Here is a 17,532-nt window from a genome sequence, read left to right as displayed (position 1 = left end):
ATCAAAGCAGAAGTAAATCTAATTGGTTTGTTCAGCTAAAAAGGGAGCAAAGCAGGAGAAGAGGAGGTCTAGTAGCAAAGCAGTTAAAACTTCCTCAGAATGGGAGTGCTGTGGTTTAAATAACAGAAGTGCCTCCTTACCCTCCTTTGCACTACACCCGCTCCCACACACTTGTGTCTTGAAAGAGAGAGTTATAGAAAAGCTGTTATGCTTTGTAAGCCTGTTCCTGAAGCTCTTGGTTTGGGTCAAATGCTAATAATTTTTTAAAGATGTTCTAACTCTCTCTCCATCACCGTTTAGTTTTTCTTAGTTACTGTATTTGAATATGGAATTGTCGCAGTTAAAAATACACTTACAGAAGAGAGAGGGGAAGAATAAGTAAGATTTAAACATCCAAAAAAAAAAGAGGGTTGTTTTTTAATATATATTTCTCTCTCTCTTCACTCAGAGACTTCCTGTGTAGGTCAGGATCTGTGATCTCATGATCCATAAATAGCCTCAATTAGGGAGGAGGGACAAAATTTAATTAATGACATAGAAATAGTCACTTTCCCAAAATAAGCAGAGAATCCAAACTGTGGAGCCAGGGTTACTGGAAGTTGGGGGCGGGGTGTGTCCACAACATTTACTAATGAGATCATGGAGTAGGACACGAAATCTGTATCTAATGCCAAAGAGAACTTTTTTTTCTTTATAAAACAACTGATAGATTTTTTTCTTCTCCAACATACTTTTACATAGAAAAGAAAAGGGCGGACACATTCAGGCATAATCCTGCAGATATTTACATGTACAAATAATTTCATGCATGTGAACATATGTGTGTAAAGTTACTAGTGCTTGAGCATGTTTTTAGGATTGGGATCTTGTTAAACAGTCACTTTTTGAGCAGAAGAATTTATCATTTACAATATAACTATGAACTGGTTTCAGCTGGTTGTGGAAATATGTCTCTAATGAGTAAAGGGACAATGTCAGTTCCCTTAACATCATTAAAAAAAAAAAAACTTCTCTAAGCCAAAAGTCTGTTTATTCCATTCCACTATTCCTTACATCTACTACTTGATTTGATTCCCAAGTAGAAAATAGTCTTCAGTCCAACTGCATCAAAAACATAAGTACATGTTGAAACTTTAATCATGAAACTGCATCAAAAACATAAGTAGATGTTGAAACTTTAATCATGAAAACATCTAATTGTGCAAGTCCTTATCTATGTGTATTTTCCTGTGGTAATATTTCTCCTAATGAGTTATGCTTAACAGGTCAATTTGCACACTTTAAGTAATTTATCCTCACAACAGTGGGTATTCTCATTATTATATCACTCATGTCCCTCATCTTAGTCCCTTGAGGTATGTCTGCACTGCAGTGAATCTGAGCCTGGGTCAACTTGTGAAGCTAAAAATGGCTCTGGTCAGGCTCTGAAACCAGGGGTAGAGGGGAGGGCTCTCAGAGCTCAGGCTGTCTACTCTGCTATTTTTAGTCCCATAGTGTGAGCCCGAGTCAGGGCTCTGAGACTCACTGCTGTGTATTTGGGTTTTTTTTTTCCCAGTGTAGATGTGCCTGTGGTTACCTATATTCCACACAAATATGTTGTCCCCTCACTTTTATTGTTGGAAATTATTTACACCAGCCATAAGAATCATGAAGTTGAGGTTATAGAAAGCATTTCTACACTTATGGAAATGAAGACCACCTCATTTTAAGTTTCCTGCATGGGTAATTTTGTGTCACTCACCCTGGGTCTTTGTCACGCATTTTGATTTTGGCATGTTGAGAACTGTGCACACGGTTTCCAAACGGTGAAACAAAAGCAGCGTTTCCTTGAGGCTACTGAGAAACTTGGTGTCAGAGAGTGGAGTAGAATGGAGGTGATCTTTGCTTCTAGTTGTCTGCTCAGACTAGAAGTCCACATCTAGTTTTACCAAAAATTCAGTGAAATGCATATGAGAATTTTTCTTGGACCTTGCATTGCTTTTAAAGTTATGACCAACTTAAATGGACCACCCTAATTCATCTGCAAAACTGTTACTGGCCTGCAGCTATTGGTAAGAAGATTCCTTGTTTCTCCCGGTCCACTCTATATATTGGAAGCAAGAGATTCATCCTATGTCCTCTCGTGTTGCCGGTATGTTCTGCATACCTGCTGTAATGTCAGCAACTGTGGCTTCGTGAAAGAATCTTTGATTAGATGGGAGTGTTTCTACATTTCATGTTTCCCCCCTTGTAATATGACAGAACTCTTTCAGCCAGCAATTAGGGGGTGGAATGGAAAATTGGATGTTGACAGTACAAAAAGCTTGGGTGTAAGTGCTTTTCTCACTCACCTGTTTCTTAGTTTAAGAATGCAAAAGTTACTTTATCAGAACGATGGGCCCTCATCCTGTGGGGTGCTGAGCCCCTCCCATGAGGTACTGGCTGAATGCTCTCAAATTCCAATGAAATCAAAAGGAGTTGAGGGAAATCAGCAGCTGGCAGAATCAGGCCTGTGGACCTAAAGGAAATATTAACTATCTGTCCAGACAGTAAACAATGCTGTTGGTGAGGGGAGGGAAAAAGCAGGCATTCAACTTCCAAATTGTAAGTAGAGAAGAGAGAAAGAGAATAGCATTCAGGGTGACAAACTAGACAAAGTTGAAGATGCACTTTAAGAAGATTAGAATCAATGCTTAAATCATTTCAGGTTGGATTATTGTACAGTGCAGACAGGAATTCTCGCTTATAAATACTGCTAATTATCTTTTAATTCTTGCAGGTTTTTTTTAATTAATTAAAAAGCCCATACTGCACAAAAACATAACACCCAGGTAATTGTGCATTGAAAATAGTTCTGTCTGATCCCTGAGAAGGGACCTCTCAGATTAAATAATTCTGTGCTGCACTTGCTCTGGGTGTAGATACTCAGCCCAAATTGGTCGATTTATAAAAGCTTTGAAGAACTACAGCATTTTCAATTGTTCTCTTTCTCTCTATGTAAAGTGTGGGTTACAGTGACTGAAGTTCGTCAGTGACTTTTGTTTGGTGTTATATGGAAGAAAGCCAGATAATATTCCCTAGTGGTGTCTGTAAGCCATATTAAATGAAGTTGGAACTGCTAACATCCAAGACATTTCAATGAAAACATTATGAAGAGTGTGGGGTGATGAGAGTTAAAGATGGAATTAAAGCAAAAATCATCCCCTTAAAATCCTAGGAAAACCACAGTTAGCAAGGCTGTCGATTAGCATCATTGGAAGGCCAAAGCAAGAGTAGAAAGAATAATTAAGAAAAACAAAACACGCAAATATCATCAGAGTTGAGACTTTCTTTTAAGGTAGGGTAATGAGAGGCACTTGCCTAGCCCACGTGTAGAGTAGCTAAGCGCTTAGAAAACTGTTTTGCAAGCTGTGAACAGATACATTTTCAGGGACACTGCACAGAAGGCCGAGGCTATTAATATTAACTACAGATCTAAATAACTGACCTGTTTGAGAAATGTGTTCATGTAGGCCCTGAGTCAGGGTAACATCCTTATTGAGCACAGCATAAGTTGAAGTCAATGGAGCTTAAGCAGCTGCTTAAAGTTAAGCATGTACCTAAGTGCTGTCCTGAATCAGGACCATAATGTGCAAATATAGCAATTAACGCTTACTATTATTTTCCTGAGTATGTCCAGCCGCGGCTTCTATGGTGAGAATGCGAACCAAGGTCCCAACTGGTGCCAATTCTGAAGGATTTTTGTGCTATGTCGGGGAGGACCTGTTCAGCGGGAATTGGTTTGAGACCACGAACACACTGCATTTCGCGTAGGCCCATAGTTAATCTACCTTGAGAACCCATTTTTCACAACGGTGATTTTTTTTCTAATACAATTCTTCCAAAGGAATTAATCAACAGAGTTTGTAGTTTACCAAATATAGTCAATCAGGAATGTAAAATATACCTACAATGTAATAATGAAACAATTATGTATGAAACAGTTTATCATAATAACAGTTAGAGTTGCGAAAAATATTTCCGATTAGATGCTACAGCTTTGTTTTTTCGGTCCCTACTTTTTCTTGTATCCTCCCTGATCAAAGTATGGTTACTAACCTAGGCCTCAGTCCTGCAAGCACCTAGGCATGATTATAAGGGTTTGTCTACACAAGAGGGGTGCAAATTCTAGTGCAGATTAGTGTGATGCACACTAACTGGCCTGTGTGGAGCCAGCTGGCGTGCACTAAAAATTCCCTGTATAGTACTGTTTTAATACAGGACGACATCAGTGCACATTAAGAAACTTTTAGTGCATTCCTGAAGGGTCAAGTCAGGCCAGTTAGTGAGCAACACACTAGTGTGCGCTAGAATTTACACTCCTCTAGAGCAGACGAGCCACAAGTGATTGCAGGATCAGGACCTTAAAGTGACTTCTCAGAAACAAAAATTCAAAAAGAAGATTATAGTTGTTCATTTCCTTTCCTTGTGTTTGTTTTATAAATAGTGTTTTAGGGATCCAGTCCCACAATGTGGATGGACTAGAGTGTCTGTTCTAAGCTGCAGTGTCTTCGGTAGGGATATGGGCACATCCAGTGGCCCATGTGTTAAAGGTTGCAGGATCAGGGCCTAGCTTATTCAAACTGAAAGAATATTAAAACATCAACTTTGCTTTTCACCGGTTGGGACAATAAAAGTGGACTAAACAAATTCACTGTTGTTTCTGCCCTGTCTTACTTTCTGGTTTGCATGCAGAATTGTGGTGCTCTTGTGTTTGGGTTCACGATGCTACACGGGAGGGGTATTGTTGATTTAAAACAAACAAAAAAAAATTAAGCGCACATGTCTGTGAATTATATTCAGATTGTTTTACTGGTACACTCAAACAATAGATGCCACATGACCAGCAAAGCAACAAAACTGTACATTCTGGTAATGTGTGCCAGATCTTTTGACATGTTGCTTCAGTTACTGTCCTTTTGTACCTTTTGGAAGGAGTGGAGGATTTTCATTAAGCCTAACAAGTTAAACAGCCTTTAAACATCACCCAAGCCATGAGCTTCTGCCGATATTTGGTCAAGCGGTTTCCATAGTTTTTTTTCCCCTATGTGCCAGGGTGTGTGTGTGTGTGTGTGTGCGTGTGAGAGAGACTGGGAATCTATTAATTTGTTTTTTTTTCATCTAAACAAAAATGTTTTACTTAACCATAATCAAAGAAGGAGACAGCAACACCAGGCAAACAAACTTCTGTTAAGTGCACCTTCTAGAAATGTTTGTATTTTGTTCCTGAAAAATAAACTGAGGATATTGGTAGTATAGTACAGTCCTCGGCTTGCGTAATTTGAAGGCTGTGTATCTGTATGTGTGAGTCGGTGGAATAAAAACTTCATAGGGATATTCGGGCATCTCCCTCCCATGGGATCTTTTTCAAAATACCTTCTGTTTGGTACAGTTTGATCAATTCAAAGATAAAATATTTGCTCATCAGAAGAATTTTTAAGAGGTTAAGTCATCCCTGCCAGGGACGATTTAGTACTATCCAGAGAGGTGGTGAATTTCATCAGAGATGAGGAAATGAGCCACATTCTCCCTTCAATTTGGTGGTGTAATTTTAACAAGGAGTCCCTAAGAGTCCTATCCAGCACCTCACTACACCAGAACCTAAAACCCATGTATTGCCCATGTTTGGCTTCCTGAAAAATCTAAAAGGTGTGTGTCTGCTAGTAGTTGCTCTCTTTGAAAAGGAGAGAGCCAGCAGGGGCCAAAGGGAAGCAGAGGATAGCTTGGCTATATTTCTGAGTGCAAACCATACCACAAAATCATATGAGTAATTCTAATTCCTACACATGTACAATATTGCCTATTGTATTAACTTCCCACATGCTGCTGCATTAGTCAGAAATCAAGCAAAGAGTGTCGTGTTTCCACCTTCTGCCGAGTACATTGCAGCTGACGTTATCATACATGAACACAGCTCAGAGCAGTGCTCCATCCGTAGGACGTCTGGGTATATGACAAGGATGATGTTGGACAACGGGCGTGTCCAGTGTTCTCCTTAAGAATGACTTTGGTCTGCATCAAAACATCTTTCACCTTAGGGCAATATCAGATGAGGCGTGCAAGGCAGTCAACACCATTGCTTTTCTTCAACAAGTGTTTGGTGTAGACATGGAGCCTTGCTGGGATAAAATGCACAGATGGTTTCCCCTCTTGCCTTCTGACTGAGCTTAACATGGCACCATCGTTCATGTAGGTCCAGATTGCCACATTTTCATCTCTTACGGATTTTACCCTCATTTCTTTCCTTTAGTTGTCCTCCCCATTTTCCCCCATGATCTAAGTTTTGAGTGTAAACTTGATTGAAAATTATCCCTATAATGGGGGTCGGGGGAAGGAGAGAGAGAAGACAATCTTACAACTGATGTATATTTCAGAGGAGGGAGGGTAGATTGGAGCTCTTTGTTCAGGGTTTGTTCTAGTAATGAAGTCCTCCAGCATCTACCTAATATATATCAGCACAGTGATTCACATGGCGCTGCTCCAATTTCAGATCATCAGAGCATGTCCATTAAATACTATAAAGGGGAAGACATACTTTCCAAGTGCCCAAATCTGTGTGGTGAGAGGCTGATTTGGTGTGACCTACTGTAATGCTGGACAGCAATTTTCTTAATGCTAACCGTACTTTACATTGCCTGAAAAACCTGCTATTCTACTGCAGTTCAGTTATGGTTCACCTTGACTGGAAAAGAACAAAATCAGAATTGTTCTGTCTGTATCCCTGGATGATGACTTGGGTGTAGTCAGCAAACAGTATTGCTCTAATGTTCTTCCATTACTTCCTCCCAAACCTCTAGTGTGGCATGGCAGGTAATAATTCCACAAGCTGACACCTCCTTTTCCTGTATAATTCAGCTATAGTTAAAAAGAGCTGTTTCCATACTGAAATTCTCTATAAACCCAACAAACTGCGTGTGTGTACATTGTATGTGGTAGGGTAGTTTATAGCAACTAACTGTTGCCCTCTAACCTACTTAGTCTCCTCTGGTACTGATCCTGAGTTGTTAGGAGCAGTAAAGGCTAGTGTGTGCCTTTGTAAAGGCTTAGTGAAGGCTAGTTTGTGGGGGGAAGGAGCTTTTACCTCCCCACCCTACCCCCTCTGCATGAAAGCCAGGGTATAGTCACTGTCAAAGATCAGGGAAACTGTGCCTGTATTCCCTCTCTGTGGTCATGCCAGGGAACTCCGTTTAAGCTCCTGGCTTCTTAGTCATCACCTCTCTTGGGACCTGCGCCTCTCTCCCTCCTGAACGTGTGAGAGGCTGCACAGTTCCCTGCCTACACTGTGTTATTCCTAGCAAGCAGCAGTGTCTGCATTTTTCTTTCCAGAGTCTATAAACAGTGAAATTGTCCACAGTTAAGTTACCACACAGCTCTTTCCAAGCAAACACATTTATTCTTAAGGTGAAAGCATATTAAAAACAAGAACCTACACACACGCTAATAAACTTACTGGAGATCACCTCCTGCAAGGGCTCTGGTAGGTGATCAGTCCTTCAAACCTCACCAAAGGCTTTTTCCTGTGGTGACAAGTTCATAATAGGTTTTGCTCAGAACAAGAACAACCAAAAATCATTTTTCCTTTATACAGCATGGGCCTTTGATCTTGTCCTTGTGCAACAAGATAAACGTTCTTTCTTCAGAGTGTAGCTTTAAAAGATTGTGTCTGGAGGTGGGAATTTGCATTCACCTCCCCTCAGGTATTTCCTAGGAAATGCACTTAACTTTCTTTGTCCCAAAAGTTCCTTCTTGTCTGGCACATTTTTTAAAATAATCCTTTGAAGTTCCATAGCTCTTCCCAAGGTTTACACTAGTCATGTCTTCCCCCGCACCCCAGAGAAGTTAAATGCAAAGTTTATATATTATTGTGGGATTGTATCTAATACAAGGGACACGAAAGATGCTTAAATTGAATTCAATAGTGGTTTTCAAGGGCCTTGCAGGAAATTGCACTGTTACAGTTCTGACAGTCAGCAGCCATTCCTTTCACTGCCCGTTTTGCCATGCCCAAAATGGTGTGAGGAAGAGATAGACCATGGACCCCCACCAGCCTGTAGCGTTTGCCAAGAGGAATAGGTTCCAAGTGTAGGAAAAAGATGGGTCGATTAGGGAAGAGCATGAGTGTAACTTGTGACATTTTCCTCCCTTCTCAAGCCTTTACTAGACAAATACAACATCCTCAGATAACTTCCTCTGTCGTATTATGTTAAGGTGGTTAGCTGAACTACTGGATCAGCTAAGCAGTGGTTTTCAACCTTTTTTCATTTGTGGACCCCTAAAAAAACTCGAATGGACATAGTCTGCAGACACCCAGTGGTCCACGGACCATAGGTTGAAAACCACTGAGCTAAAGCAACTAATCAGTTGCTGCACTTCCAAAACAAACACACTCTGTCAGGATAGAGCCCAGACTCAGCCATCACACTGATTCTGTAACAGTTGTCAGCAATTTTTTTGATGCTTTAAAAAAAAAAAAAAAAAAGCTGACTTCAGCTGGTGAAAAATAACACTCTGGAAACAGGGCCTATCCAGTTGTGAGCCAGCCGGAGAACAGTGTTTCTCCCAGCAAGCACCGCATAGTGCATCATAATAGAAGAGAGATTTGTCTGACTTGCTGTCCCAGGAATATGACATGCTATGGAGCATTTTAGAAGGAAAGCAACATTTTCCAGCCTAAGCTCCTTCACCATCCAGCTGGACTGAAAACTTCAGTCGTGTTAGGCTGTACATTTTAAGCAACCCCAACAACTGTACAACATAGTCTCATGTAATGGGATGGATTCTTAGCTGGTATAAATTGTCATAGCTTCACTGAAGTCAAGGGAGCTATGCCCCTTTAGCTGGTTCGGTGTGTTTGTTTGAATATACAAGTAAACAAGGTCTTCACTGTTTTCTTTTTTTTTTATTTAACACCCCTTTCCAAAACATATACAGAATTAAATGCAAAATAATTATATGGGTAATGCATAGAGTTTGAGATTTTTAAATCCATAAATATCAGGTCATTTAAAATTATACTTCCTACAGCAATTGTAAGCAAATGGCATTATTCCCAAATATTAAGGCATAAGAAGTAACATCCTGTATTTTGTGTTGTGCATGTGGGCCAACATTTTCAAACCTGAATGCTTAATGTTAGCCACCAACACCCATAATTAAACACTGAAGTGCAACCTGATTTTCAGAAATGGTGAGTACCTTCAATTCATGGACCTGCCCTGGGAGTTAATCAGGGTTGAGTAGTGACTAAAGCTGTTGTCTGTAGGTTCTTTGCTGCGTTTGTTGCGGAACTTGGAAAGTGTGTGGTGAACGAAGCAGGGGACAGTGGGAAAAGGAATGGTCACATGATTCAGGCAGTGGAATGCTGCCCTGAATAGATTCTATCCTTGCCTCTGCCACTGAACTCCTCGGTCTGCTGGGCAAGTCACTTAAACCAAACGTTTCACAGGTGGTCACTAACTGTGTGTTCCTCATTTTCTGGGTGCCCAACTTGATACCCTGAAGTCTGATTTAAAGAAGTGCAGAGCACCCACATCTGCAACTGAAGGCAGTGAAGCCATTCTTTGAATATAAAGTGCTGTATAATGCTAAGTACTCTGAAAAACTAGGTCCTAGTCATCTTGAATGCGGGACCCAAAATTAATGGAAGCTTGATCTTAATCACTGTATGCCTCAGTTACTCATCTGAAATATGGGTATAATGCCATTCCCTCACCTGCCGGGGTGTTAAGAAGATAAATTAATGTTTTTTGAAGCACTCAGACACAGTAGTGAGGAAGACCATAGAAAAGCCCATGAGGAAATTAATAATTCCATCTTCACAGCAGGATTTGAATAGTGTGCAGTAAAAAAAGCCTGGGGCCACACATTGAAGAATGATGAGAAAACAAAACGTTGAACAGCTGCTCGTGAAGTGAGCACTATCCATCCTGTACACTGAATTAGGCAATGGTCCTGTGGAAAAATTATAAGTGATCATGTAATTAAAAACTATGCCTTAATGCAGGGGCAAGCAAACTTTTTGGCCTGAGGGCCACATCGGGTTTACAAAATTGTGTGGAGGGCTGGTTAAGGGAGGCTGTGCCTCCCCAAACAGCCAGGCGTGGCCCAACCCCTATCCAACCCCACCTGCTTCTCGCTCCCTGACAGCCCCCTGGGACTCCTACCCCATCCACCACCCCTTGCTCCCTGTCCCCTGACCGCCCCCTGACTGCCCCCCCACCCCATCCAACCCCTCCTATCCTTCCTGACTGCCCTCTCGGGACCCCTGCCCCCATTCAACCTTCAACCCCCCCCCTGTTTCCCGCCCTCTGACCGCCCCAACCCCTATCCACATCCCTGGCCCCTGACCACCCACTCAAACTCCCCTGCCCTCTATCCAACCTCCCCCTCCCCCATTACTGCGCTGCCTGGAGTACCGGTGGCTGGTGGTGCTACAGCCGCGCAGCACAGAGCGCCGGGTCAGGCTGGGCTCTGCAGCTGCCCTGCCCCAGGAGCTCGCAGCCCCCTGCCCAGAGCATTGCGCCAGTGGTGCAGTGAGCTGAGGCTGCGCGGGAGGGGGAACAGCAGGGGAGGGGCTGGGGGCGAGCCTCCTGGGCCAGGAGCTCAGGGGCTGGGCCGGAGGGTCCCGCGGGCCATAGTTTTCCCACCTCTGCCTTAATGCATACACACAAGGGAGCTGAATGAAGGTTGCAAAGACAACCATCATTCTGGCATTTTCTAACTTCTGAGTGCATTACTTTGTGACCTGAATAATGTTCTTTTATTGTAGTGTTTTTATGTGCAATATTAAATAGAGTGGTGTGCTGATTAAGTAAAGGTGTCTTCCAAATCAAATATACAACATATACTGAAAAAGTTTTAAACAAAACAAAAATTTGCCAGTGCAGCATAATTCATCATTTCCTTAACAGGCTATTCTAAACAACTGGGATCTGGACACTAGTTGTCAATAAACAAAAGACCTGGAAGAATAGGCAGCAGCCAGCTAGCAAGGCAAAGGGGTGACTGGATTTTTGCCATTATCAGATCATGGAATCGTCTTGGTTATCTTGTTTCTCAGGTCTCTAGTGATAAGCCTCTAAAGTAATATTTGAGGAGAAAAGGCAGCCTCTCAGGTCTATCTGTGCAGTGTCACCAGCAGACAGCTATGTAAATAAAAGTCTTCCTTTAGCCACTGGAGGCTGGCAGATTAAGGGAGTTTATATGTTAATACAGTTGGATAGCAAGTGAAGTTCCAACGACACAGAAATGAAAATGTTCCCAGCTGAAATGTCTGAAATTTTCTCTTGGTTATCCAGCTGTTTTTTTTTTTTCCCCACTTGCATTCTTTTGTTCACTAACATAAACTTCAGATTATTCACACAACTTCCCAGCCTCCAAATGTTGATGAATGGAAGGAATGCTTCACTAAAACTACCTGTGCTATAAGTGTTCTGGTAATTAATAGTTAAATATAGTAGTTAAATTTGGCACAGCATCTGAGCAGTGACGGATTAGCCACTGGGTCAATGGGGCCCATGCCCAGGGGCCCCGGCCAATTGGGGACCCCTGGAAAAATGGGCATCCCCACACCCTGACCTGTTGCGCCCGCTCGGCACTGCTGCCGTAGAGCGGGGGAAGCCCCAGACCCCACTTCCCAGCAGGAGTGCTAGGTGGGGCTCCGGGGAAGGGGAAGCCCCTGCGCCCCGACCCCATTATCCCAGCAGGAGCGATGCGGGGAGGGGGGGGCAGACTGCAGGTGGAAGGGATGGGGCAGGACCCCCTCTTGCTGTGGCCCAGGGCCCCACAAACCCCTAATCTGCCTCTGCTTCTGAGCATGCTGCCTTTGCACCATGTAAGGTAGATAGTTCATCTGCTGTGCTACATCGCATTCATGGGAATAGATACATATTAAGAACTACAAGTACAATTAACCTTGAGGGCACAGTTCTGACGTAAATTTCACTGATGTCATTCTGGAGTAATTCCAGTGACATTAAAACATCTCAGAAGTATTCCAGTGTTTCCTTTTGTGTGAAATCAGTGATCGTGAGTTTGAGTCATCTAGACAAGAAAGATAATATTTTTGCCCGTTTGGGTATTATTTTGTATTGGTATATTTTACTGTGTCTGTGATACCAGAGATGATGATCTGACCTTCAGTTCAGGCCCCAATTCAGAAAAGAACTTAAGCACATGCTTAAGTGCATCCTTCTTCAGGACAACGCTTATGCTAACTTTAAGCATATACTTAAGACCTATTGGCGTTTTTACCCTTTCTGAATAGAGATGGTTTCCAAATTGAGCCCTTGCATCAATCGAACAAAACCCTCAAACACATGCTTAAGTTGTGTTAATTGAAATTAGTGAGACTACTCACATACTTAAAAGTAAGTGATTTGGGGGAGCAGGGGCTAGGAAGAGAGACAATGATTGGATACAAAACTGCACTCTGCAATCTAGAGGATGGTACTGTTTTAGGGCCAAATTCTGGTCCTAATAAAGTCAACAATAAAAAGTCCATTGATTTTAGTGGGATCAGCATTTGGCCATTACAGGGCTCCCTCCACCCTTTTCACCTGTATGATTGTGTAGGTTCAAGGTATATCCTGTTTTTCATTAGTACTGAGGAAAGAATGCCCTTCTGTAATTTTTCGGTGGTGTTGTCGTCTGATCACTAAAGAGAATTTTTACCTCTATAAAGTACCCTAGGCCATTTTAGTGGTGCATTTTCTTAACCAAAGAGGATGTTGGGGAGAGCCAAATGACTGGATGATCTGAGGGAGAGAAGATGGGTGAGGTAATATCTTTTATTGGGCCAACTTCTGTTGGTGAAAGGGGCTATCATTTCCGCTTCACAGAGCTCTTCCTCAGGTCCTGGGAAGATAACCAGAGTATGAGAGCTAAATGCCAGGTGGGACAGATTGTTAAGTATAAGGGGTTCACTAGGCTGTAGGAGAGCACTTAAAATAAAGTGGGCATTTAACGTTTTTGCAGTCCCAGAACAAAGGAAGGTAGTAGGCAGTAGGGTGTGTTTATAAATTGTTGTAATACTAATGAGCCATAAAAATAGTGACTCTGGTCCATGGTTTGTAATGTCCAGCAGAGTTATCGATTTAAGTTCCCAGGCTCATCTTTTGAAGGAGTTGTACAGGTTTCCTTTGAGGATGAGGATTGAGAGGTCAGATATAGAGTGATCGCTTTTTGAAAAGTGTTCACCCACAGGTGATGTGGTGTGTTTCTTTTGTCACTTTTCTGTGTGAGTTTCTTTGTGAGCATAGTTCATGTCTGGTTTTACTCACATAGTTGTTGCTGGGGCATTTGATACATTGGTTGAAGTACACCACATGTTGTGATAGACATATGTAGGATAACATTGGAGATATGTCTACAGGTTTTGCATCTGAGTTCTAGCAGAGTCTGGTGCTGCTTAGAGTTGGTGTGTCCTGGTCTCTGGGGAGCTTGCTTCTGATGATGAGATTGGCACGGTTTGAAGGCCAGACGATCTGAACACTTTTGGCTGCTGATAGTCCCCTGACTCTAATAAGTTTCCTTCTCTGGAATAGGGAGTTTCCCCTTTGTCTTTCTTCATGAGAAGTTGTAAGATTGTTAATTTTTCTTGCACTTACTAACAATATCTGAGGTTCACAGACAATATTATGACGTGCAGTGCTGTATATTTCCTTTTGTCTTGACTGTTAACCTTCTGGGAACTGTGCATGCAGCTAGGGGTGGCAAAGGCTTCCCACATTCCCTGTGTTTTTTGTATCTTTTCATCAGCATTGTTCCTTGTAATATGTCACCTCTTTCCAGCACCACCCTTTCATCCGCATGTTTTTTCCCCCCCCCCCCTTCCTTCAGGAAGAGCTGGGCATTGCCTGTGAGCTGCTGGAGTCAGACTTCGTCAAGTGCAGCGTGGGATTTCCTTTCATGAGATCGAAGTGCAGGGTAATGTGCTGACTGACTTTCACTTTAAGGAGGATGGCTCATGAACCCCTCTGTGCCAACGGAAGAGGCAGGAGTAGACCCGCAGGGGAAAGGCATTATGAGTCTGTGACACCACTGAGTTTTCACAGCTCTCCCATAGGGATACTGTGGCTGTCTTTCGTAATTGCTGTAAGGTTGGGCTCTTTGTTCCCACTGAACAAAGTCAGCAGAACTGCTGTGCCCATTGTAACAGGCGTGCAGTACTAATGGAAGTTGACTGGTGCTTTGCCGCTGCCAGAAAATGATTGTGTAATGCTTCCTCAGCAGAAAGTTAGAAGAGGGCTCTCCACCCAGTCTGTTTTTATTGCACGGCTTTGTTTTATTTTGTGTCTTCTCATGCTATGAAAAGTACATTAAAGTGCAGCTATGTTTAGATCAGTGCCTACAAAAATGACATAGTGAATTTCCATATTGTCTCCCAATGACAGCTAAATAGAATTTTGCTCAATTAGCTGGTGGGTCAGACGACAAACTGGTATCTGAAAATCCAGTTGTGTTCTTTCTGCTCTGACATCGCCAACAAAAAAAAGATTGCAGTCAAAACTTAGCTTACAGTTTTATTGCTCGCAGAGTAGACGGAAGGGTGAAAGCTGTCTCGTCTGGGGAACATCTGACCCTCTGACTGTTAGCTCGTTCCCTAATAGGTTAGGGCATCCTTAATACACTGATAAATGTATGACAACTAATATTAAATATATAAAAATAGAATATTTCTGCATGGATAGATACAGTACGTAGCTCGAGGGGAGGGAGGGACATGAAATTCTAGATTAGGAAAAGCAATCTATAATACTCACTAAATGCCACTTTTTCTTTCCATAGTATGAGTTCAGTGTGATCTTTGATACAAGCCACTTGTCTGGGGAAGAGGAGTTTCTTACATTCCTTGTCACGGCCCAAAGGTAAGGATCCCTCATCTGGCCATATTTCTTGGTGGAATGTGCAGACTCTTGGCCATATGAAATACACATGTTTTATGATGTATAATAAATAACTGAAACGTAATGATTAGGACCAAATTAATATATTCTGGTGGCATACAGGGACCATAAAACCATCTTAACGAGCATGCCAAGTATCCTGGGTAAGTGGTTAAGCCTGATACAAGGAGGTGTGTTAGGATTGTCTTTGCACTCTTGCTGCCAGATGGGTGCAAATTAGAGCAGCCCTTAGTGTGCTCTAAATTGTATTGGAGGGCAAACCAGCCTGTAGCTGACTCCAGGATCACGGGATCACAATGTGGCATGAATCCACCTTTCACCACTCATCCCTTTGAGTCTTGCACCAAGCGCAACTCAGCTGCATCTGAACATTTGTTCCAGTGCTTGAGAGAAATAATTGATTGGACCCAAGTCAAAAAGCCATCTGCATTCATTAGATGATAGATGGCCAGGGTTCTTCTCTAACCTGTTGAAAAGTTGAGCATGCATTTTTTTCTCCCTCTGATCTTTTGTGTGGTGTGACTGGATGTATGAGACAGCTGAGCAGTGTTCTGCCCAAAGAACATTGTGAAACTTGTTATGAAGTGAGTTAGGCTGAATGTCACTTTGAATACAGAATTCTTAGAAATGTGTCCATAGGGATTGGATCTTAGAATTAGTGAAAACCATAACATGCTCTGTCTGCTTTCTAGGGTGATCTGTCATAAAGAAACAAAATCTAACTGTGATTATATCACAGGAACTCTCTGGATTCATATAGGAATTGATTATAGTGCGGCTTTATTAACCTGTGCTCCTAACGCTGTCACTGCTGAAACGTGATTAGCTGGGGCTTTCACTTTCTGTGCTGTCGTGTGTGACTGCAGATGCATGAAGAGGCCCATTTTGGAGCTTTCCATGTCAAGACAAACATAATCACTCTTAATCCCCCCATCCCCACTTTCATGATGAACCCCCCACAGAACTGTTGGAGATGAGAGATGAACACTAGCAGTTGCTCAGTGACTCTGTTCTCGTAAAGAGTAATCCCCCAAAAATGACAGGTGTGTGGAACAAGATCCTGTAGCATGTGCTGCTGCTATGAAATACTGTAAGAGAGCCCTCCACATCAGAGGGTCAAGGCTGTTTGTGTCTGATACATTAGAGAAATTTTATTATCCTTGAAGAGCAGTGCATCCACCCTATAGCGATCTTATGTGTAAGTCATAATTGTTGCATGAGCTTAGTTCCATGGAGACTGCTTTAATTTCACCCAGTCTGTGTTTTCCAGAACTTATAAGACATAATGAAGAGGAATATACATATAACTTGCTCCCTTGGGATCAGATCCATCTCCCAATATACTTAGTAAATTTTCCTTGGTGTCTTCCCTTATTTTATGAGGAATCTAACATAACCTATGACGAGCCTCCCATTAAATTATGCATTCTATACTCCACATTGTTGTACAACATATAAGTAGCCTAACATGTTCTCCAAGTTAGTTTTCACTTTGTGTTTGTGAAAGTTTTCACTTTGTGTTTATGAAAGGGGGAATATGAAGGGCTGGTTCAAGGAAACCCTTGTCCTCCTCCGCTACAAAGCATAGGTTTGGTGTAGATGTAAGGGGTTGTCGGTCCCTCTGGTATGGGAGAGATCTATAGTGCGTCAAGAACTTGTGTGTGCGTGCACGTACACAGTATAGAGAATCAGGGTAATTAGAAGGAGGAAGATTTTTATATAAAGAAGGAGGACAGAAAGGAGTCTTGTGGCTAAGGACTTAGACTGAGTCTTGGGAGGTCTGGGTTCATGTCCTGTTTCTCTCACTTTATATAAGTGATGGAGAAGTTTAGTAACTTAACCAGCAAGTTCTAGTTCCCCATCTAGCAAAAGAAAATAAGAGGGGAAGCCTGTGATGTGGCCCAGTCAGCCTGAGATGAAAAGGAACATCCTGTATTCACAGGGTTCTCAAGCCAGCACTGTAGCAGTGTCTTAGCACAGAATGGTTCTTCCTTCCTTCCTTCCCACAGTGCTGAAAGTATAGGAAGTACACATCTATCTAGAAGTTAAACCTGTCCCTAGTAGTAGGGGGCCCCCAACGGGCTCATTGCAGCTGCAAGTTGGGCAGCACAGTCTGAAACAGCCTAACAGCTGGATAGTCTAATATTTATTGTACAAAAACATGCACTTTTTGGGGAAGCAACGTGGCTCGCTAGAGCTAAATTCACCAAGCCTTAGTCTCCTGTCATACCCTTTGCTGACAGAAATGTTCTACTTTTTTCAGAGGGATAGACACACACGTGTACTCCTTTGAATTCCACTCACACACGGATGACTAGTTCCACTTGCAGGCGCTGCATCTCCCTTGGTATTTGTGACGTGCTACAAAATGACACTATTTTGGAGACTTAAAACCCGTGCAAGAGGAAAGGCTGCTGTAAAATGTTTGCTGGCTGGGGTGGGGTATTTGGAATGCTCTTCTGCCGCGCGCTTTTGTTTATTGGCAGTCACATCAAAGGAGCCAGTCACAGAAGGCTGTGCTGTATGCCATCAACAGCCTGTTTTTTCACAGTCCTATTGAACAAATGTAGCCGCCTGCAAAGCCAGTTTAGCACTTTATACAGGGAGT

At 42.4% G+C, this 17,532-nt stretch overlaps 1 protein-coding gene across 1 annotated transcript in view; it reads left to right on the top strand.

Moving 5' to 3' along the window:
• Positions 1 to 17,532, top strand: part of ITGA9 (integrin subunit alpha 9) — a 288,835-nt gene that overhangs the window by 199,658 nt on the left and 71,645 nt on the right. The window contains exons 19-20 of the mRNA XM_074945393.1: positions 13,858 to 13,944; positions 14,806 to 14,885. Of these exons, the coding sequence (XP_074801494.1) occupies positions 13,858 to 13,944; positions 14,806 to 14,885 (167 nt within the window). The remainder of the gene's footprint in view (positions 1 to 13,857; positions 13,945 to 14,805; positions 14,886 to 17,532) is intronic.

The sequence above is a fragment of the Natator depressus genome, chromosome 2 (genome assembly GCF_965152275.1).
Source record: "Natator depressus isolate rNatDep1 chromosome 2, rNatDep2.hap1, whole genome shotgun sequence".
Classification (NCBI taxonomy): Eukaryota; Metazoa; Chordata; order Testudines; family Cheloniidae; genus Natator; species Natator depressus.
This window is presented reverse-complemented; position numbering and strand designations above follow the sequence as displayed.